General features: G+C 31.8%; 1 protein-coding gene across 1 annotated transcript in view; it reads left to right on the top strand.

The window, feature by feature from the left end:
* The window catches only part of LOC129223393 (putative polypeptide N-acetylgalactosaminyltransferase 9), a 134,004-nt gene that overhangs the window by 42,716 nt on the left and 73,139 nt on the right, over window positions 1–18,149 (top strand). Inside the window, exon 2 of the mRNA XM_054857984.1 lies at window positions 12,584–12,750. Within this exon, the coding sequence (XP_054713959.1) occupies window positions 12,584–12,750 (167 nt within the window). The remainder of the gene's footprint in view (window positions 1–12,583; window positions 12,751–18,149) is intronic.

The raw sequence follows: 18,149 nt of genomic DNA, 5'->3' as shown, positions 1-18,149 counted from the left end.
TACGTAGAAGCGTAAAAAATAATATTGAATCTGCGCACCAATTAAAATATATTTTTTTAATATTAACTTTGTCAAATTATTTAAAAAAAATGTTTCAAGCCTATAGTTTTTAAGCCTATATTTTAAAAGTACTTTAGTCTTTTCAGAATGAAATACGTTTAAAATTTCTGAAACAACCGAATTCTTAAGTATCCGAAACGTTTGTTCGCAAAAATCTATCGCTCTATATCAGTTTTATTAATATCGTAAACATTTAAAGAATTAGTTTTGATATGACAGCAAGTTTCAGCAAAAAGACTCTTCTACCAAAGAATGGAATGTGAAAATCGCTTTAATGTACATGATGTGGCTATTCAAGTATCGATTTTTTCGTTTGGCATGGTGTGTCAATATTCTATGTCACGTTTTGCATTCCTACAATATTTGCTTTTGAAGACTCGTTGTTTGTACAGACAGTTTTTTTTTTAATTCTTTCATTCGTCGCGTTCAGTGCCATTTACGATTTTCCTCACATTAATCGAGGATTTAAATTTTACATGGACATTTTGAAATACTGGTTTTTCTTTAACTTGTTTCAATTTATTATAAGTCATGATGTAAAAAATAAGTCTTTAAAGTTTTAAAATATAAAGATGTTTCTATCTATTTATTTTATGACTTTGGTAAATAGCAAAAACAAAAAAAAGCATTAATCACGATTTAAATCAAACCATGTTTCTTAAGTCTTTGAAAGTAATCTTTGGTTTAAAAAGAAAATATAGAGAGGCAAATCACATGTCATAAATGATATTTCATTTATTTATTTATCAAGGCAAATATTATCTATTTCAAAAAGTAAAAATATCCTTAAATAGTGTTTTCTTTGCCCTATGGAATATAACTTACTTTCTTACTTTATGGCATTCAAAAAACATTTAATTAATCAAATGTACACTTATAGCGGGTTAACGTTAACAAGCCAGAAGCACATATAAGGCAGTGAGAAATAAAGGGATGTAAGTGGACCGTTTCAAGTTTTGAGTAAAACGCTTTTATATCCTAGGTAAGCTTGTATTGATTTTTTTTTCTAAATCATGCTATATCGCAGCACCTACCTGGGCTACAAGTAGTATTTCTTGCCCCAAAACAAATGAGTGGTTCACCTACCATATTGGACCTGGTTCTCACGATTTTTTTAAATTTGACACCTACAACCCTTTGTTTCTCACAGCCTCATATGAACAAGATTAAAGAAAACAGGATAATCATCATGGTTCAAATTAAATAGCAATTATTTTGATTTGGTTAATAACCAATACTCTGTCCATTCAAATTGAACAGTAACGTAAAAACAAGAAACTCATTTCAGAAATATATAACCCTGCTCACAGTCAAATTTCAAGGTTTCGTAGCACATTTTAATCATTGGATGAACGAAAATAAAGCGCGTAAGACTGCACAGAAAAAAAGTGCGTTTTACTGTATGAAAGATAGTCTTAATATGCAGCGAGTTCTCACTTAACCTGCAAGACCTCTAATTTTTGCAAACGTCAGTCCTAGATGCATGCTTGCCTTTGAATTGAGAAAGGGGTTCCTTGAAACCCCGAAACACGTATATTCCGAAATCTGTTTATTTGTGCTAAACAACGATGGATATTTCCTGTCATTGGAAATTTGTCTACTCTGACGTACTAAATTTTGAGGAGTGCACAAGAAATATAATGTTGGGGTAACGAACATCTACTAACCGTAAACGCGGGCTACTTTGGCCTAGATTTTTAACTTTTCTCTTTCTATTCTCAATAATTTTGTAACTATTAATATTTGAAAACTGTGGAAACTTGTTTTACGCATCTAGAGGTCTTTTAATTTAATTTTTGAATAGTGATCAGAGTATTTCAAAGTATTTTTACCCTTTATTAGTGTTTTTTTATTTGGGTCAATGTTACCCTTGCTTTTGGGTTACTTTGGCCCAAAGTGGTTTTCTCAATTTGAAATCGCTGTAGAACTAACTAGAGTCAAAGAAATACGTGTGCTCATACGAAAAAATATTTAGTTTAATAAAAGATACATTTAAAATAAGTTTGAGTCACACATATTTGTTTTAAGGAAAATTATTATTATTATTGAAATATGTGTGTGCATAACTAGTTATTATATCAGAAATTACCGAAGGAGAACAGTCAACTTTTCATCAGTTTTGGAGGTTGAATAATTTTATTAAAACAACACCCATTTGTAAAACTAAGGATCCTAAATTTTCGGTCACTTTCAAAAAATTTTGTGCAGTCCATGCTCTCAACACTCACTCCTTCTTCTCTCGCATTAGCAGCTATCTCTGGAAACCTGAGCTCAATCCAGTCTACAAAAATAAAATTCCATACACTTTCCAACACATTTAACTACACTTGTAATGTGTAGATGCAACTGGGTAAACCTTTTTCTAAACCTCCTGCAACTTTTAATTCATTTTCCTCTTCCGTAATGAAAGCCATGTAACTGAGCCCTGATGAATTGAGTCTGCAATCTCTCTTTTTATCAGTTGCTGAGAATTCCGGGATTTTCCTTTTGTTTTTCCTGTTTAGAGTCTTAATTTTAGCTATTCTTTACTTTTCCAAATCTCTCTGGCGGATTTTTTCAAGTTTTTATGCCGGGCCGAAAGTAGGTCGTAATTTTTAGATAAGGAGATATGTTGTCATTGTCAATTCAAAAAAAAAAAAAAAAAAAAAAACTAAACAGGAATGAGAAGTACAACTATACCACGGCATAGAGTATTAAATAGGGCTCGTAAATAGGTACTTAGAAAACTCTTAGCTGATGTAGAACTGCTTCTACATGGAGAAGTTTGAGAGGTTATAAAGACACATATTGTCAAAATATGTTTAAAAAACTGCACCCCTGAAGGTCCCCCCTGATTGACAGAGGACGTTGTATCTTTTTATCCATTTGGGCTAAAGAAGGACCCTAAGGCCAAAGTAACCAGCGTTTACGGTACGTTACAAAAAAAAAAAACATCTCACCAATTAAGGGTTAATATGGAATATATGTAAGATTTTTCTGTCTCGCGTAGGGAGCGGTTAGCGTAAGGAATTTTATCCCATTTTCCAAACGAGTTCAACTTTGGCTTTTGTGGTTTGGAGCAATTGTAGTTTGCAAGTTCATTACATAAAATTGGAGGTATTTTTCTTTCAAAAGCTGTGTAGCCTTCAAAAAAACTTCAAACGCCACATCTTACTACGAACACACTAAGTTACGAGGAATTAATGCTGCACTTTAACTGCAGTGTTTCATAAATCATAAATTCTGAACCTGTGGCAATTTTATAAAAAGCTATACGCGTTGGGGAAAAAATTCAAAACGTGTTTAACGAAAATCGATCTATATTCTAGTTATCATCGTAATCTTTAAGCTAGGAATAAAGTTATGTTCTTATCGCATAACAAATGCTTCATTTTTTCTTCTTCGAACATCTGGAGAAAAGTTTTTCAGCGATAGTGATGTGCAGAAAACGTGTCTTCGAGAGATTAGGCGAAGATAATCAAGAAAAGCGATGATTACTTTCATTGTTTTAGTTATTTCTGGGAACACTACTAATGCAGTTACCAATTATTTTGTTACTGCTTGGTATGATAGAATTTTTTATGCCTGAATAAAAATGTAGTAATTTCAAGAAACCATCAAAAGTCTGAAACTCAGAAATGTTTCTCATTGTCTCAATAAGTAACTTTGGGGTTTTAGATGTATTTGAACATTTCTATTTATCATTAACTTTAAGATAATGAATTGAAGTAATTATTTTCACTAAAATTTTATCTGGCATGTAGTTGACAAAGACATCGGTTAAATGGAAAATACAGTTTGGGAAAAGTTAAAAGAAAAAAAGATCCATGGATCGCAAAACCTCCACGTTTTCTCGTAATAAATCATCAGTACGTCACATCAATGAATAGTCATTTGCAATTGCTTAAATTTGAACAACATTCTGTACATTAGTCTAACAATTAACCACACCAGGCCTGCAAAATTCGAGCCTTCAAAAAAAGTATTGTTCAGTAATGAATGACTATTTGACGGTAATGATGATACGGTAATGAGTGACCATTTGACGATAATGATGGTACGGTAATGATGGTAAGGTAATGAGTGACCATTTGACGGTAATGATGGCAAGGTAATGAGTGACCATTTGACGGTAATGATGATTCGGTAATGAGTGACCATGGTGCATGCATTTTTTTCTATCTCATAAGGGCTTTTCACACTATTGGCTTAAATATATAGAAAAAAAAGTCTATTTGTTATATTCTGGAAAAAAAACGTTATTTTTAAAATATCTGTAAGTTTATATTTCAAAGTAGTTTACACATCAAACAAATGAAAATGGCATGCTAAATATCTATATTAATTTTATAGTCAATTAGAACAGTTACCATTTTTAGTACAGCCTGGAAGGCATAATTTTCACTGTCTGAAACGGAAGATTATTCCATGCCTTTTTACCACTTTTTAAAATACTCTACACAACGGGAACACACTTTATGTTGAGCCTATGGGTTACCCTGATCACCAACTTTTACACCGCCTACAAAGTACAAATTGTCTTCCGCTGAAAATTATCCTTTCACCTTAATACAATATAGTTTGCATAATCGTAAATTCGAAGAGATTTATGCGATACAGTACAATAAGAATTTCGGCTTTTGAACAGTATTTTTGAAAAAAGCTTATTTTTAATGTTTTAAGCATATTTCCTTAAAGTTCTGTTTTTTCTCCTGTGGTGGCAAGATTCTAATATTGTTCTAATACTGATGAGTTAGTTACTTAAATTCTAACTTTTACGAGCGGGGGAATGATGTTTTCTTTTGTTATAATTCTAACACATATTCAATCTGACGCTTCCGAGAAGCTGACATAAAACTACGCGAACCTAGTAATTGCTATTAAGCAGCAATATTCGGGGGCTGGTGAGCTTCAACGAGCAGGGAGCGGAGCCCCCTAGCATTATACAAAATACAGACAAAAAAGGAACAATACGAGCTAAAGATTGGCTTTTCGATGGCTGTGTTTAAATTCACAAGCACACTCCACTGCATTGGAAAAAAGGTTGCTTGTAGCCTCAAAACACGTGTATGTCATAATTTGCACGTTTATACTTTCTTTACGTCGTTTATATCAGTAAAGTTTTAAACGGTTCATACATATTTGCAAAGAATACCGGAAGCATTATATTATAAAAGTACTACCAGCATTTGTTTTCCGAAAAAATCCTACTACTAGAAAAATTTTTTAACAGAAGTTTCAAATAGTGATAAAAATACAGTGAAGCCTGCTTATTAGAATATCGGTTAAAAGATTATCCCCCTTAATGTAATACATTTTCAATGTACCAAACAGTTGGTGTCTATTATTTTAATCCTGTTTAATGGAATTTTTCGCAAATTAGAATAATTTTTCATGGAAAATTGGGTATTCCATTAAGCGGCATCGACTGTATTAACCCTATAAGAAACTCAAACTTTATGACTTGTTCTCCTTTAAGCAATGTATTTCACTTTTATGTATAGCTAACCAAGTAAGTCAAGGAAAGGAGTTAATAAAAAGTGACCTAAGTATATTTCTCTTGTAACAGAAATCATGATTGCAGCGCCTAACTTTAAACAACAGTTTAGGTAACTGCTTTAAAACTCATTTTAATAATGAAAAAGAAAAAAAAAAGGAAAGGAATGAAAAGACGTTTTCAAACTTTTTCGCTTGATTTCTCTTTCTATAAATGATGGAACGGTAATGTCATTGTCCCTTTCTCGGCAACCTGAACAAGAAATGTGGGCAAAAAAAAAAAAAAAAAAACTCTCTCTTTTTTTCCTCTTCCTTTCTTGACGCAAGGCTGGTAAGTCTTTTGTCATGATTCCAGAAAGTTCTTTTTATTTTCCCTCTTCTTATCCTAGTGCCTTGTAAAAAGATTCATTCTTGCTCGTTTCTAATATCTGAAGGACCAGAAGGAGTTTTGTTTATCAGCGTACGAGTGGAAACAATCTTTTCCCTATTGTTTATTAGTTTTCTTCGACGGCATTGTGATTGTTCGGATCCCCGCTTAAATTGTTGTTTGATGGAAAGAAATACGGATGCGGATTCGGGGATAGTTGTGTGTGCAATATCTTGGGAGAGATTTAGATTAAATGCGGCAGAAGTTGTATTTCGGTATGGTTGAATTATTATTTACCTTCGCACTGCAAATATTCGTGATATGGATACCTCTCAGAAGTGGCCTCAAACATTGTATACACATTATAAATTTATTGTATATGAAAACCTTTGTTTCAAAAAGTAAAATAAATAATTTTTTGTCTTGCACTTTTTGGTAATTTGCTCTGTTTTAAGTTGCAGTCTAAAAGGGGACAATAAGAGCTAAAAATTGTTTTTTTTGGAGGCTTTTGAAACCTTCTTCCAAAAAGTACAATAAACTAATTTTTTGTCGTGTACTTTTTTACTAATTTGCTCTGTTTTAAGTATTGCTAATTTCAGATTTGTTGTCTATGGGTAATTCACAGTCAAATTATTTCTGATAAGGTGAACTATTTTTAACAGAAAAATAAATAAGTTAGTTGAGTGAAATAAAAAAAGGCACAAAAAAAAAAAAAAAAAATTTCCTTCCCTTTCTGGACGCAAGGCTGGTGAGTCTTTTGTCATGATTCCAGAAAGTTCTTTTTATTTTCCCTCTTCTTATCTTAGTGCCTTGTAAAAAGATTCATTCTTGCTCGTTTCTAATATCTGAAGGACCAGAAGGAGTTTTGTTTATCAGCGTACGAGTGTAAACAATCTTTTCCCTATTGTTTATTAGTTTTCTCCGACGGCATTGTGATTGTTCGGATCCCCGCTTAAATTGTTGTTTGATAGAAAGAAATATGGATGCAGATTCGGGGATAGTTGTGTGTGCAATATCTTGGGAGAGATTTAGATTAAATGCGGCAGAAGTTGTATTTCGGTGTGGTTGAATTATTATTTATCTTCGCACTGCACATATTCGTGATATAGATACTTCAGAAGAGTTCTCAAACATTGTATAGATATTATACATTCATTGTACGTAAAACCCTTGTAACAAAAAGTAAAATAATCTAATATTGTGTATTGTACTTTTTTGCTAATTCGGCTTTATTTTATGTCTTGCTAATTTCAGCTTTGTTGTCTATGTGTAACTCACAGTCGAAGAATTTCTGATAAGGTTAATTATTTTCCACAGCAAAAGAAATAAGTTAACAAAAAAAAAAAAAAAAAAACCCTAGATAAAATAAATTGAAATAAAATTTTTAGAATGATTAAAATAAATTTTTTCCTATAATGTAAATCGCAGCAAACAGCTATCGATAAAAGTCTTTAAAAAAATCTTGTTCCAAAGGCATTAAAGCATGCAAAAAGATTTCACGACCTCTTTCAATGGAATGTGGTCATGGTGAGTTTTAGAAATCTAAGCATCACAGCCTACTGTTTCACGTGCTCCATTTAAATGTGAAAATTCTTCAAATAAATAAGGTAGGCCGCGAAAGACTAATAAAATTCCCATAAAACTTGAAATCGTCCAGCAAGAAAATAAATGAACTAATTAAATTACATTAACAATAACATAAAAATGCAAAATGATTTGCTAAAACTCTATTTTTACTACACGTTTATCATCCCCATGTTACCGTAGTCCTAACATTATGCACGTAAAGCGAGTTCCGCTCGAGATCTAGGGTGTTGGTAAGTGACAGTAAGCAGGGAGTCCCTTGTTAAGCCTTGGTTTCTTAGGAGCCAACTCGCCGATCGTCGGCGACGCCGAGGAGAAAACTTGATTCTTCTGCGCATGCGCGCCCAAGCTAAACTGACGTTGTGAATGGCCACGCCGGAATCCACTTGACTTTGATTTCAGCGTCACGACGAAGAGCGACGTCGAAGATCGACGATTCGCTTCTAGTAAACCAAAGCTTTACACTATTAAGTTTTTGAAGAGCAAACACTTTTTCTAAACTTGTGAAAAATTTTATTAAAATGAGTCAAACGATCTTGATTTTACCAGAGTACAAATATTTATCTATACTTTCTCCAGTATTATTTTTAATCATATTAAAATTTCAAATTTTCTGATGAAATTCTTACAGAAAAAATATTTTAACAGTAACAGAAATATTTTTACTTCTCAATGTCACATTTCCGGTCTGACAATGAAATAATTTAAGTCTTTACAATGCTACCAGGGGTTTTCGAAACCAGCTCGGTTCGCTAGCCAAAACCAGCTCGTTTTATGCGGTGGTTGCATTCCCATATGTGGCGACTCGCTCACCAGCCTCCTTTCAGCTGTTTACTTTGACTGCCAAATTGGCGGGAAGAATTTTAAAATCGAAAGAACGCAAATTGAAGATTAAATTACATATGATAATTAATGTAGTGTTGATAGAAGACCCAGTAAAATGAGATCCTCGCGACATTTAAAAGTTTTCGATACCTTAGTAAACTCCAAACTCCAAGTAATTTTCAAGAAGATGCTTCAGACAGACAGGCAGACGCACGCACGTTTTAATTGTATAGATGAGAGTGAAATGGAAACTATGTTGTTGCCAATATCCACATAAGGACAACGCAAAGAAGTTATAAATTAATTTGTAACTTGTAAGTAGCAGAAACAGAGTTGACAAACTACATAAATGCTTGAAAGTACCTATTTGTAATTATTATTTGAAAAATTGTTTAAACTATAAATATTTGACAGAGAAGCATTTTGATTCCTTAGTTGCTTGCGATTTATTTCCAAGTTTTACATTTTATTTTTATTTATTTTATTTTTTTTATTTATTTATTTATATTTATTTGCACATAAACATTGCTTATATTAAAATTCCATTTTAAATACATTTTCCCCATAACGCAAACGAGGAATAAATCCAAACAAACATTAAAAAAAATATTTCTTAAAAATCAGACATATAAGGGGGGATTTAGATAGTAATATTCCAGATTTATGAACCGGAATCATTGTCACTCCTTCTTTTTATACTTTCAGTTCTGTCAATTTAAGGAGTTTTTCGGTTTAAAGTACAGAAATATGCTTAAGGTTTCTTATATATTAAATGAATTTGCTTCATCACTTTTTTCTCTCCTTGACTTAGTTAAGATAAGTGCAGATTAACTACGTAAACAACATATAGCCTAGAGTGGTTCAAAAATACACGTAAAAAAATAAAAAATAAATAAAAAAAAATTCCTAGATAACGGTACACCTCTCAATATTTGTGGATAGCAATATACTGGAGGAATTTTAGCTTCCTATTTTAACTGAAAGAACAGCTTCCCCAAACATAGCATGGGGAGGGGGGTTACAAAAAATACATCGAACTGAAAAAACAATGCTACATATTGTAATATACACTAGAAATACGCATATACATTGCAAAAAAAAAAATAATAATAATTAATTATTATAAAACAGCTGGGGAAATAGAACATTTCTCAATTTGTGGCGTTTTCTATGATACGGCTAATGATAAATTAAGGGGTCATTGAGCACCGTCTTAAAATTTCAGTAAGAAGTTAAAACTTTTAGAGCATAATACTATTAGTAAGTAAAAAAAAAAATAGGGAGTGTCCTGGACTATAGCTGAAAAAAAGTTTTTTCGAACCACCCTAATATAGCAAAAATTGACCCAAGTCAGCATTCCGGAATCTGTTTGCTACATTATTAGTCTGTAGTATTTTAATAAATTTTTCTTTTTAGCGTACTAATAATATTTTAAACACTCAAAAATATCTTTAAATTGTTTTGATATTTTTTTATCACCAGTGAATTGAATAAGAAAGAAATGTGAACATAAAGAAGCAAGAAATGTTTAACTGGTTGTTGATTTTTCATTCTAAAAGATGAAACTCAAATGTCAATGTCTCGTACTTGGCAAATGGAACAAGAAATGTGTGCAAAAAGCGGGAAAAGTCCTTTCTTTTCTTGACAGATGTCTAGTAAGTCTTTTGTCAAGAGGCCAGGAAATTATTTTTATTTGTGTTCTTTCTTTTCCAATACTTTGTAAAAGGATTCATTCTTACTTCTGTCTAATATCTTAAGGATAAAGAAAAGACTTCAGTGTTTCAACATTGTCCTGAGCTTTCTGAAAGAAATGCGAATTTTTATCGTAGTGTCTTTCACTTACTCCTCTCGGTGCTTAGCGTAGACATATTTTCGTGGGGAAGGGGGGGGGGCGTAAAATATATATAATGCAAATTCCGGCTTAAAATCTACGAAATCTTTTGTATAATTGATTTTGTACCTTTATGTAACACTAGTGGTAGCCACACGGCTTTGCCCGTAGTAGAAAAATTAAAAGGTCATTTGGTTCGCCTGTATATGTACAATTAATATATGATGAATTTCTCGCCAATTTTCTATGTTAAATGGCTCACTCATATCACACTTCCATGTTATGATAATTCCGTAATTTACTATTCCACGTTGTGATAATTTGCTCGGTAAAATGTTCTTAAAATTCGAATGGAAAAAGAACAAAATCGAATTTTCGAAAAATCGCTTTGAGGTGCACACCCCCTTGCTACAAACTAACTTTGCCAAATTTCATGAAAATCGGCCGAAGGGTCTAAGTGCTATGCGCGTCACAGAGATCCAGACAGACTTACAAAGATCCAGGTAGACTTTCAACTTTATTATTAGTAAAGAAAAGAGCTTTAACTTTTTCAGGTTAGTCTATCTTTAGGTTTCGAAAGTAGTTGAGATGTACCATTTGTTAGAAAGTAATCCTTCAATTTTTATGTCTTTGTTATTTATTTTCTTCCGATACGTCCAGAACATAACTTTTATGGAAAATTTAGCGGCATGCGCGAACTAAAGAATAGTGAAGTCAAGTAGTGAATTTGAGTAAGTTTTCGCTAGAGGTGAATAATGCACGCAAGTCAGAAGCTCACGTGTTGCTATGGATGTGAGAAAGATTTTAATCAGTTTTAAATCAAGCTTTTACCTCTTATCTTTTGAAGAGTTACCGTTTTGTTGTCCTTTAAAATAAATGTTTAAATGTGTATAGTTCCATGCGATGAATTGCCGAATTTGCACCAACTCTATCATTTCCACGCGTCAGTGGAATTCCGCTAGAAATCAATGTTTATTTCTCAAATTAATAAAAAAATGAAATGTAATTATATATAATTTACTGTTAAATACCTCTAACACGCAAGCTCTCAGTATGGAAAATGTTTAACACAACATAAGTCGAATCTCAATAACTCGAAGCTTATAACTCGAATATTCCTTTATCTCGAAGTTTTCAGCGTGTCCCAAATTCTATACACTGTTGTGAAAATTTTGCATAACTCGAACTACCAATAAATCGATTGGTTTTTTACCGGTACTTTGGGACTTCGAGTTATCGAGGGTTGACTGTATATGTTTTTTACTCAAAATTATTTTAACATGGAAAAATATTTCGGTCCTCTCAGTTTCGTGTTAAACGTTTTTTGCGGTATTATCTTAACGTTAATCCCCAAAAGCGACACTTTCCTATAACTACTTCTCCGATGTTTTTGCTAGTTATGACTTTTTTAAACTGACTTTTCTTTATAAAGTTGATGTTTTAACGAATCTGTACTATTAAAACCTTTTCGCATCTGTCTGCGTGTCTGCAACACTATATGCTCCGAAATATAAATTAGAGAGGTTCAAAAAAAATCTTTTTTTTTTTTTGTTTCGGAATTGCGTTACCTCTTAAAAGCTGTAGTTTGGTGTCCTCATTTGAGGAAAAATAATTCAAAAAATCTAAGTTCACACCATCAGTTCGCGCATAAGGCTGAACGTTTGAAAAAATGTGTTAAAAATTAAAATTTTCCAAAATAATAAAATTAGTTTTTTTTTTCTTTTGTATTTTTTCCTAAAGCAACAGCCATAAATTGTCAGTATTTGCGTAGTTTGAACCTAAAAAAATATTTTATAGCTTTTACAAAAGATATATAGTTTGCGCATACACCTCAGATTAGGCAGGTTTTTTAGCCCCATTTCAGGCGCAAGCGCAAACGAAAGATCTTATGTAAAAGCTGTAAAATATTTTTTTAGGTGCAAACTACGTTATATATGACAAATTATATCTGTTGCATTATGAAAAAATACAAAAAAACTAATTTTATTATATTTTGAAAAATTCATTTTTTAGCATATTATTTCAAACTTTCAGCGCCAGCGCGAACTGAAGATGGCAACTTAGATTTTTTCTTATACTTTTTCCTCAATTGAGGGTATCAAACTACAACTTTTGAGAGGTAACGCGATTCCGAAATAATGAAATCTATGTTTTCGAAACACCCTAATGTGAAAGTCTACCATGTCAATACCCGCACCTCTAGTTACCAAGTTACCAGGCCTAAAGATGTTAACATAACACACAAGCAAAAACTTAAATCGTATAAAAAATGAGAAATAATGTATAAAATGCATGGAGCGAGCCAAATACTTGAAGATCACGTGGACAAAAGTTCTGCCAAACAAACATTTCCATCCACAAAGACCGAATCGCTTTCATCTCCGCCATTTGAATGAAAATTCACGCGACGCTAACAAGAGTTTCGATCTTGTTCTCCGCAGGTGTCAAGACGAAAAGTACCGCCCCGATCTGCCACCCACGAGCGTCATCATCTGCTTCCACAATGAGGCCTGGAGTGTTCTACTTCGCACCGTTCACAGCGTCCTGGATCGATCACCCCCCAACCTCATCCAGGAGATCATCCTTGTCGATGACTTCTCAGACATGCGTAAGTACATTCCTTCTCTCCCTTCGCCTCGCATTCGCTTAGAATACGGAGTGCCGTTTCGAGTGAATGATAATGATAGTGGGCGTTAGTTTAAAGTTTCGAAGTAGAGGAATTGCAGTGAGGGGTGCTAAATTCAGGCTTCTGTTGGAGGGACAATGTATGCTTAGTGAAAAACATCAGTACATAGATTTTTTTTAATAATCTGACTAATTAAAACTTCCACAGTAAAGGTTGTTTGCCAGGTAACTCCAAGCTTTAAAAGTTTTTACTTTTTTTTTTCCCTCCAAAGATTTTTTATTCATTTAATATAATATAGAAGATATTGTACAGAAACACACATACAGTAAATCATAATATTTTATTGGTGCTTCCTCTGCAGCATCGCAGTCGACCGACTCCTCGATGCTGCTCCTCCAGCGAGCTGTTGAACGGTGGCGTCCATATCCTACACACATCCCTACACATGTGTGTGTAGGATATGGGAAGAAGTGTGTGCGCGCACCTGCACGCACACACTTCCGCCCACACACATGCCTGCCCATACACACTCGTGATTGAGAAAAGCATAATTTTAAAAAAATAATAATAATTGCTTTTATTTATTTATTTATTTACAGTAGTAGCACTTGAACATACATACATTAACTGGAGTGTAAATAGCACTCATAATAAAAACACCTGAATAGACGCAAAAATACAAAACATTAATAGTTAAAAAGTTAAAGATTGCGGCATGTTTGTTATGGTAAAATAATTTTTAAAAGTTATACGATATTACATGGAAGAATCATTAAACCACAAATTATCTACGTAAGACTACATTGTGCGCTAGTGTAATATTAAATAAAATACATTATTTAAAGATATGAATATTAAAAAAGTTCAAGATAGCGACATGTATTATGGTAAAATAACTTTAAAATCATGCAATTATTAACCCATAAATTATTTATGCAGTATAAAATGTGTTAGTGTGTTATCAAATAATATAAACTACTCAAAAATTTTGATATATTAATTTATAAAAACAGCCTTGTCTTGCGTAGACAAAATAAGAGTGAGAATCATATTCTCAAAGAGTTCATTAAACCATGAATGGTATAAGAAAAACTTTTTATTAAAAAATTATTTGCAGATTAATCATTCATAGTTACCGGAGCTGAGCGTTTAAAGTTAAAAAATAAAATAATTGCCAGTGCAAAGTATATCCAACACAGTAGAAATTGCCAAAATAATAATAATTATTAAAACATAAATGAAACAGAAACATTTGAAAAGTAGTTTTAACAAAAAAAGAGCAGTAAAAATTGAGAAATGCTGATTATTTTTGAAACACTACTTGGAAAAAAAATACGATAGTTTTTATCTAAACTATTTTGACTATAATCAGAAACTTTTATTTTTGCGAGACATAACCAACTTAATAGAGCTTCAAAATAACCAACTTCTTATCGACCTGGATCCTTAGTAACACAAAACTACACCCACTGTGTTTTAATTGGATAATTGCTTTTATTTTTTGATCTCGAATGAGAGCAAAAATACGGAAAACAAGCCCATTAATTTGAAATAGAGCACATTCGAACAATTAAAGGTTTTTTTTTTTTTTTAATGTTTACGGTGAAGAGAAAATCTGTGTTATTTTTTTGTAATTTTTTTTTTCAATTTAATACTTAAATGGTAATTGTCGAAACAAGATTGTTAAGTTTTTTTGCCGAACGATGTGCAATTAATGCAGGAAAACAAACGTTTTTATACTGATAAGTCTTTCGATCAAGATTTTTTTTGAATTACAATTAAATTAAAAAATCTGGTCTAAAAAAATAGCACTAAAATAAATTAATTAAATTAAGACTATTATATACCAGTTCATTTGCCTCATACACATTACAGAATTGTAGTATGCAAATAAGAAAGCTTGTCAAAGGTTCTTAATTAATACTGTTATTGAGTTATTGATATCATAAAACTTTAATAGTTAATTAACATTTACATCGTTGTATTTTTTTTCGAGGAGGGGGAAAGGGGGGATGACTTTGATTTAGTAGGTGTAAATAACACAAGTCAATTTTACGAAATAAACACGTTATAAAGAATAATATCAAAACTAAATGTAGTTGACCAATTTTTTAACCGTTGAAGTACATGAACACACATGCATTCGCAGCAGAAGAAAGGTTTATCGTAACCTCAAAACTTGTGTTAGTAATAACTTCAACGTTTGTGCTTTTAGTAGCGTTGTTGAACCGATATATTTTTTTAAAGATTCATTGATAAGAAACGTATAGAATACTGCTCATTTTATTTCCTTGAAGTACTAATTTAAGAATTAGTATAAGTTAAGTTATCTCTCTTACCGAGGGTAAAGAAAATTCATCAAGTGACTTGAAATGACGCATGCAAATAAGTAAGATGTTAACTAGAGTAACATATTGTCACATTGCATGCGGGAATTCACTTTTCCCGCCGTATGTTTTACGCCGCACATAGGGGTGTTAGAGCTAAAAAGCTGGTCAAAAGTCGAAATGTCAACTTAACCGATTGGTGTCGGCCTTAAGTTTCAAAACAGGTGGATAAACATGCCACTATGTGGAAATAATCTTTTTTCATTGAAACTATCCATAAAAATTTGCCAGCAGTCGGAACTTAACACTTTGATGGTTCGTTCGTTTTTGTTTATGACATTCGAGATTTTCAATAAACCTTCACCGTCTTATTTTTCGCGTTAAAATTAAGTTAGAAGAAAAAAATATTGTGGTTTGGCTTGGGGAAGGTTTGTAGTCTAGTATTTATCAATTTTTACTTTTTAAGACTGCTCTTATAAGAAAATATCGAAATTGAAAAATATCACCCCATTTTATTTCTGAGTCTGACTTTAAAAGTCCGAGCGTCAAAATGGAGTCGTATACTCTAATTTATAATATCCTGTAGTTTTCAATTTATGCACCTGAAAAAACTTGTGAACCCAAAAATAACCCAAAAAATGAAAATTTATGAAATTAATAGTCTGCTCTTTTTTTATCGCTTTATTATTTTTCTGTACAATGGCCAGCTTTTTGTGTAAAATACCCATCTGTGCGCCGTTTACGTTTTTCGCAGACTGTTACTGGAGCGCGGGTCACATAAAAGTACGTTTTTAGTACTAAAAACGTGCCGCGAACATTAGTTCGGGGCAAAAGAGACCTGCATGCAATGTGTTACAAGAACTTGTACGAAAAATATTTTTTAAGACGTACTACCTATTGCATTCTTTCTTTTTCGTTTAATTGCATCCAAAAAATCTTAAACCCCTTCTAAGCTAAATATAAAAAACTCGTTACGCACATTTGAAAAAATATATAATGATAAAAATACTACGAGTAAAGAAAAAAAAAATAAGAAGAAGCGCATTTTCGAGGCGGCAAAAAAATCTTGAATTATTTTTTTAGTTAATAGAAAGTAAAAGTTTAGTAGTTAGTGTAGTTTAGTTAGTAAAAAAACAAAAACTAAACCAAAAAAGTTAAAAATAATAATAATTTAAAATAAATAAATAAAATAAACAAATAAAACCAAATAAATTTTGAATTAAAAATATGCTTTACTTTTAATATCTTAATAGAAAATTTGAAATTCAGAAAAATATTTCTCGAGTTTTCATTGAAAAAAACGATTTTAAAAACAGTCATATGTTTTATTTATTCAAACTAGCGCATGTAGTAAGTTACATAATGTTTACAACTGTTAAAAAAGGAATAAATTAAAATACAAAGAATAAGTTTTTGCATTTCTTTATTCTTTCAAAAACTAAAGAAAATAAGGGAAATCATGGCACACAAAATTTTAAAAAATGTTCTAATATGTATTTGCTTTAACGTCACTTCTAAACCTCGCTGATCATAAAATATAAATGCATTACAATTTCGGAAACGTGCATCACTCAAGTATCGAATAAAAGACATTAAATGAAATATTTTTTTTCAACTCTACATTGATGAAAAATAAATGTTTTCCTAAATTACGGTATTCAGTTACCTGTAATGGGAGTTTAAATGTTTCGTTCTGAAAACTTAAATGAGATGTTGAGGTTTTTTTCCCTCCTGAGTACTTAAACGGTAAATCGATTAATCGTTTTCTTCTCGAAAATGTCCTGTCAGAGACGGAGAAACTCTTTAACCGTTTATTTTTACCGCTGTGTAATTTGATAAATTGCGTCGAAAAAAAATGAAATACGTATTTTAAGTAATTCAATTAGCTTTATATGACAACAATATTTTGCGATACATTTAATTTGAAGCATGATGACTCGACATAAGTAATTTGAAGATAGTTTCTATACGTATTAAAATATGAAGTGAAATATCAATTAGCTTTTCAGCACAAATTCCGAGTAAAGAGACATGGAAAATTTGTGTTTTGCAAATTATCGTTGGTTTGTCTTTCATTTGAGATAACCTTATTTGCTTACGCGTTATATAATCCTTTATGCAAGGTTTAATATTTTATTTGTTCCATTTCTTATTCAGTTTCACTACTTTATTACTTCTGTAGTTCGAAAATTGATACAGTCGTTCTCACTCAAAGGGGTAACGGATTTTTGAATACCTATATTATGAGAATAAAAATATGCGAAGAAAAATTTTGCTTCATAGAAAGAACGGACACTTTAAGAGATTTTTTCTGCAGAGCATACACTCACAATTTGGAGTGAAATTCATCTTTTTTCAGCAATGTGTTACTTTTTTTAAGATTATCTATCACAACTAGTTGAACCTCTTTATGGTGAACGTCTGAGGATTCAGCAATATGTACACTGTAACTGATGGTATTGAACACTGGTATCCAAATCTTTGAAGGAATATTTTTCAGCACCTGTGAAAACAGTGATATTGATTGCACATAATTTTTGTTTTCATTATAAGCTCATTAAATAGAAAATAACGTAAATATTTTAAGAAAGAAAAAAAAAGACAATTACATGAGAAAACATAATTTTAGTTTATTCAAAAAGTTAGTGATTTTCGGATGATACACAATTTAGTTTACGTTCGTCAAATTTCTTATAAATAATTAGTGGGCAAGCTGTTATTACAAAAATTTGCTGTTGATCCTGTACTTGTCTTTTTGTAACCAGGGAAAGGGAAGAAGAAAAAGGTGGCGCTTTAGATAGCTTATCTTAGTTGGACCATGAGCATGAACGAGAGAAACTGAACATAATTTGTCATGGAATGCTATCGTTTGCGCTGATTTCGTTTTGCCTTTCTAAAATGTAAACTAGTAATTCCGCACTGTATACCAATCTATATTTAAAATTCAAGTAATCTAACTTAATATTTTATTAAGGTGATTGATAAAAGAGAAAAATGCCTCAATAAACTCTTTTCTTAAAATATGCAAATGATTCGGTAAAAATGTTTGCCTAA

Source organism: Uloborus diversus, chromosome 5, assembly GCF_026930045.1.
Source record: "Uloborus diversus isolate 005 chromosome 5, Udiv.v.3.1, whole genome shotgun sequence".
Taxonomy (NCBI): domain Eukaryota; kingdom Metazoa; phylum Arthropoda; class Arachnida; order Araneae; family Uloboridae; genus Uloborus; species Uloborus diversus.
Note: the sequence above shows the minus strand (reverse complement) of the source record. Positions and strands in the feature narration are given on the sequence as shown.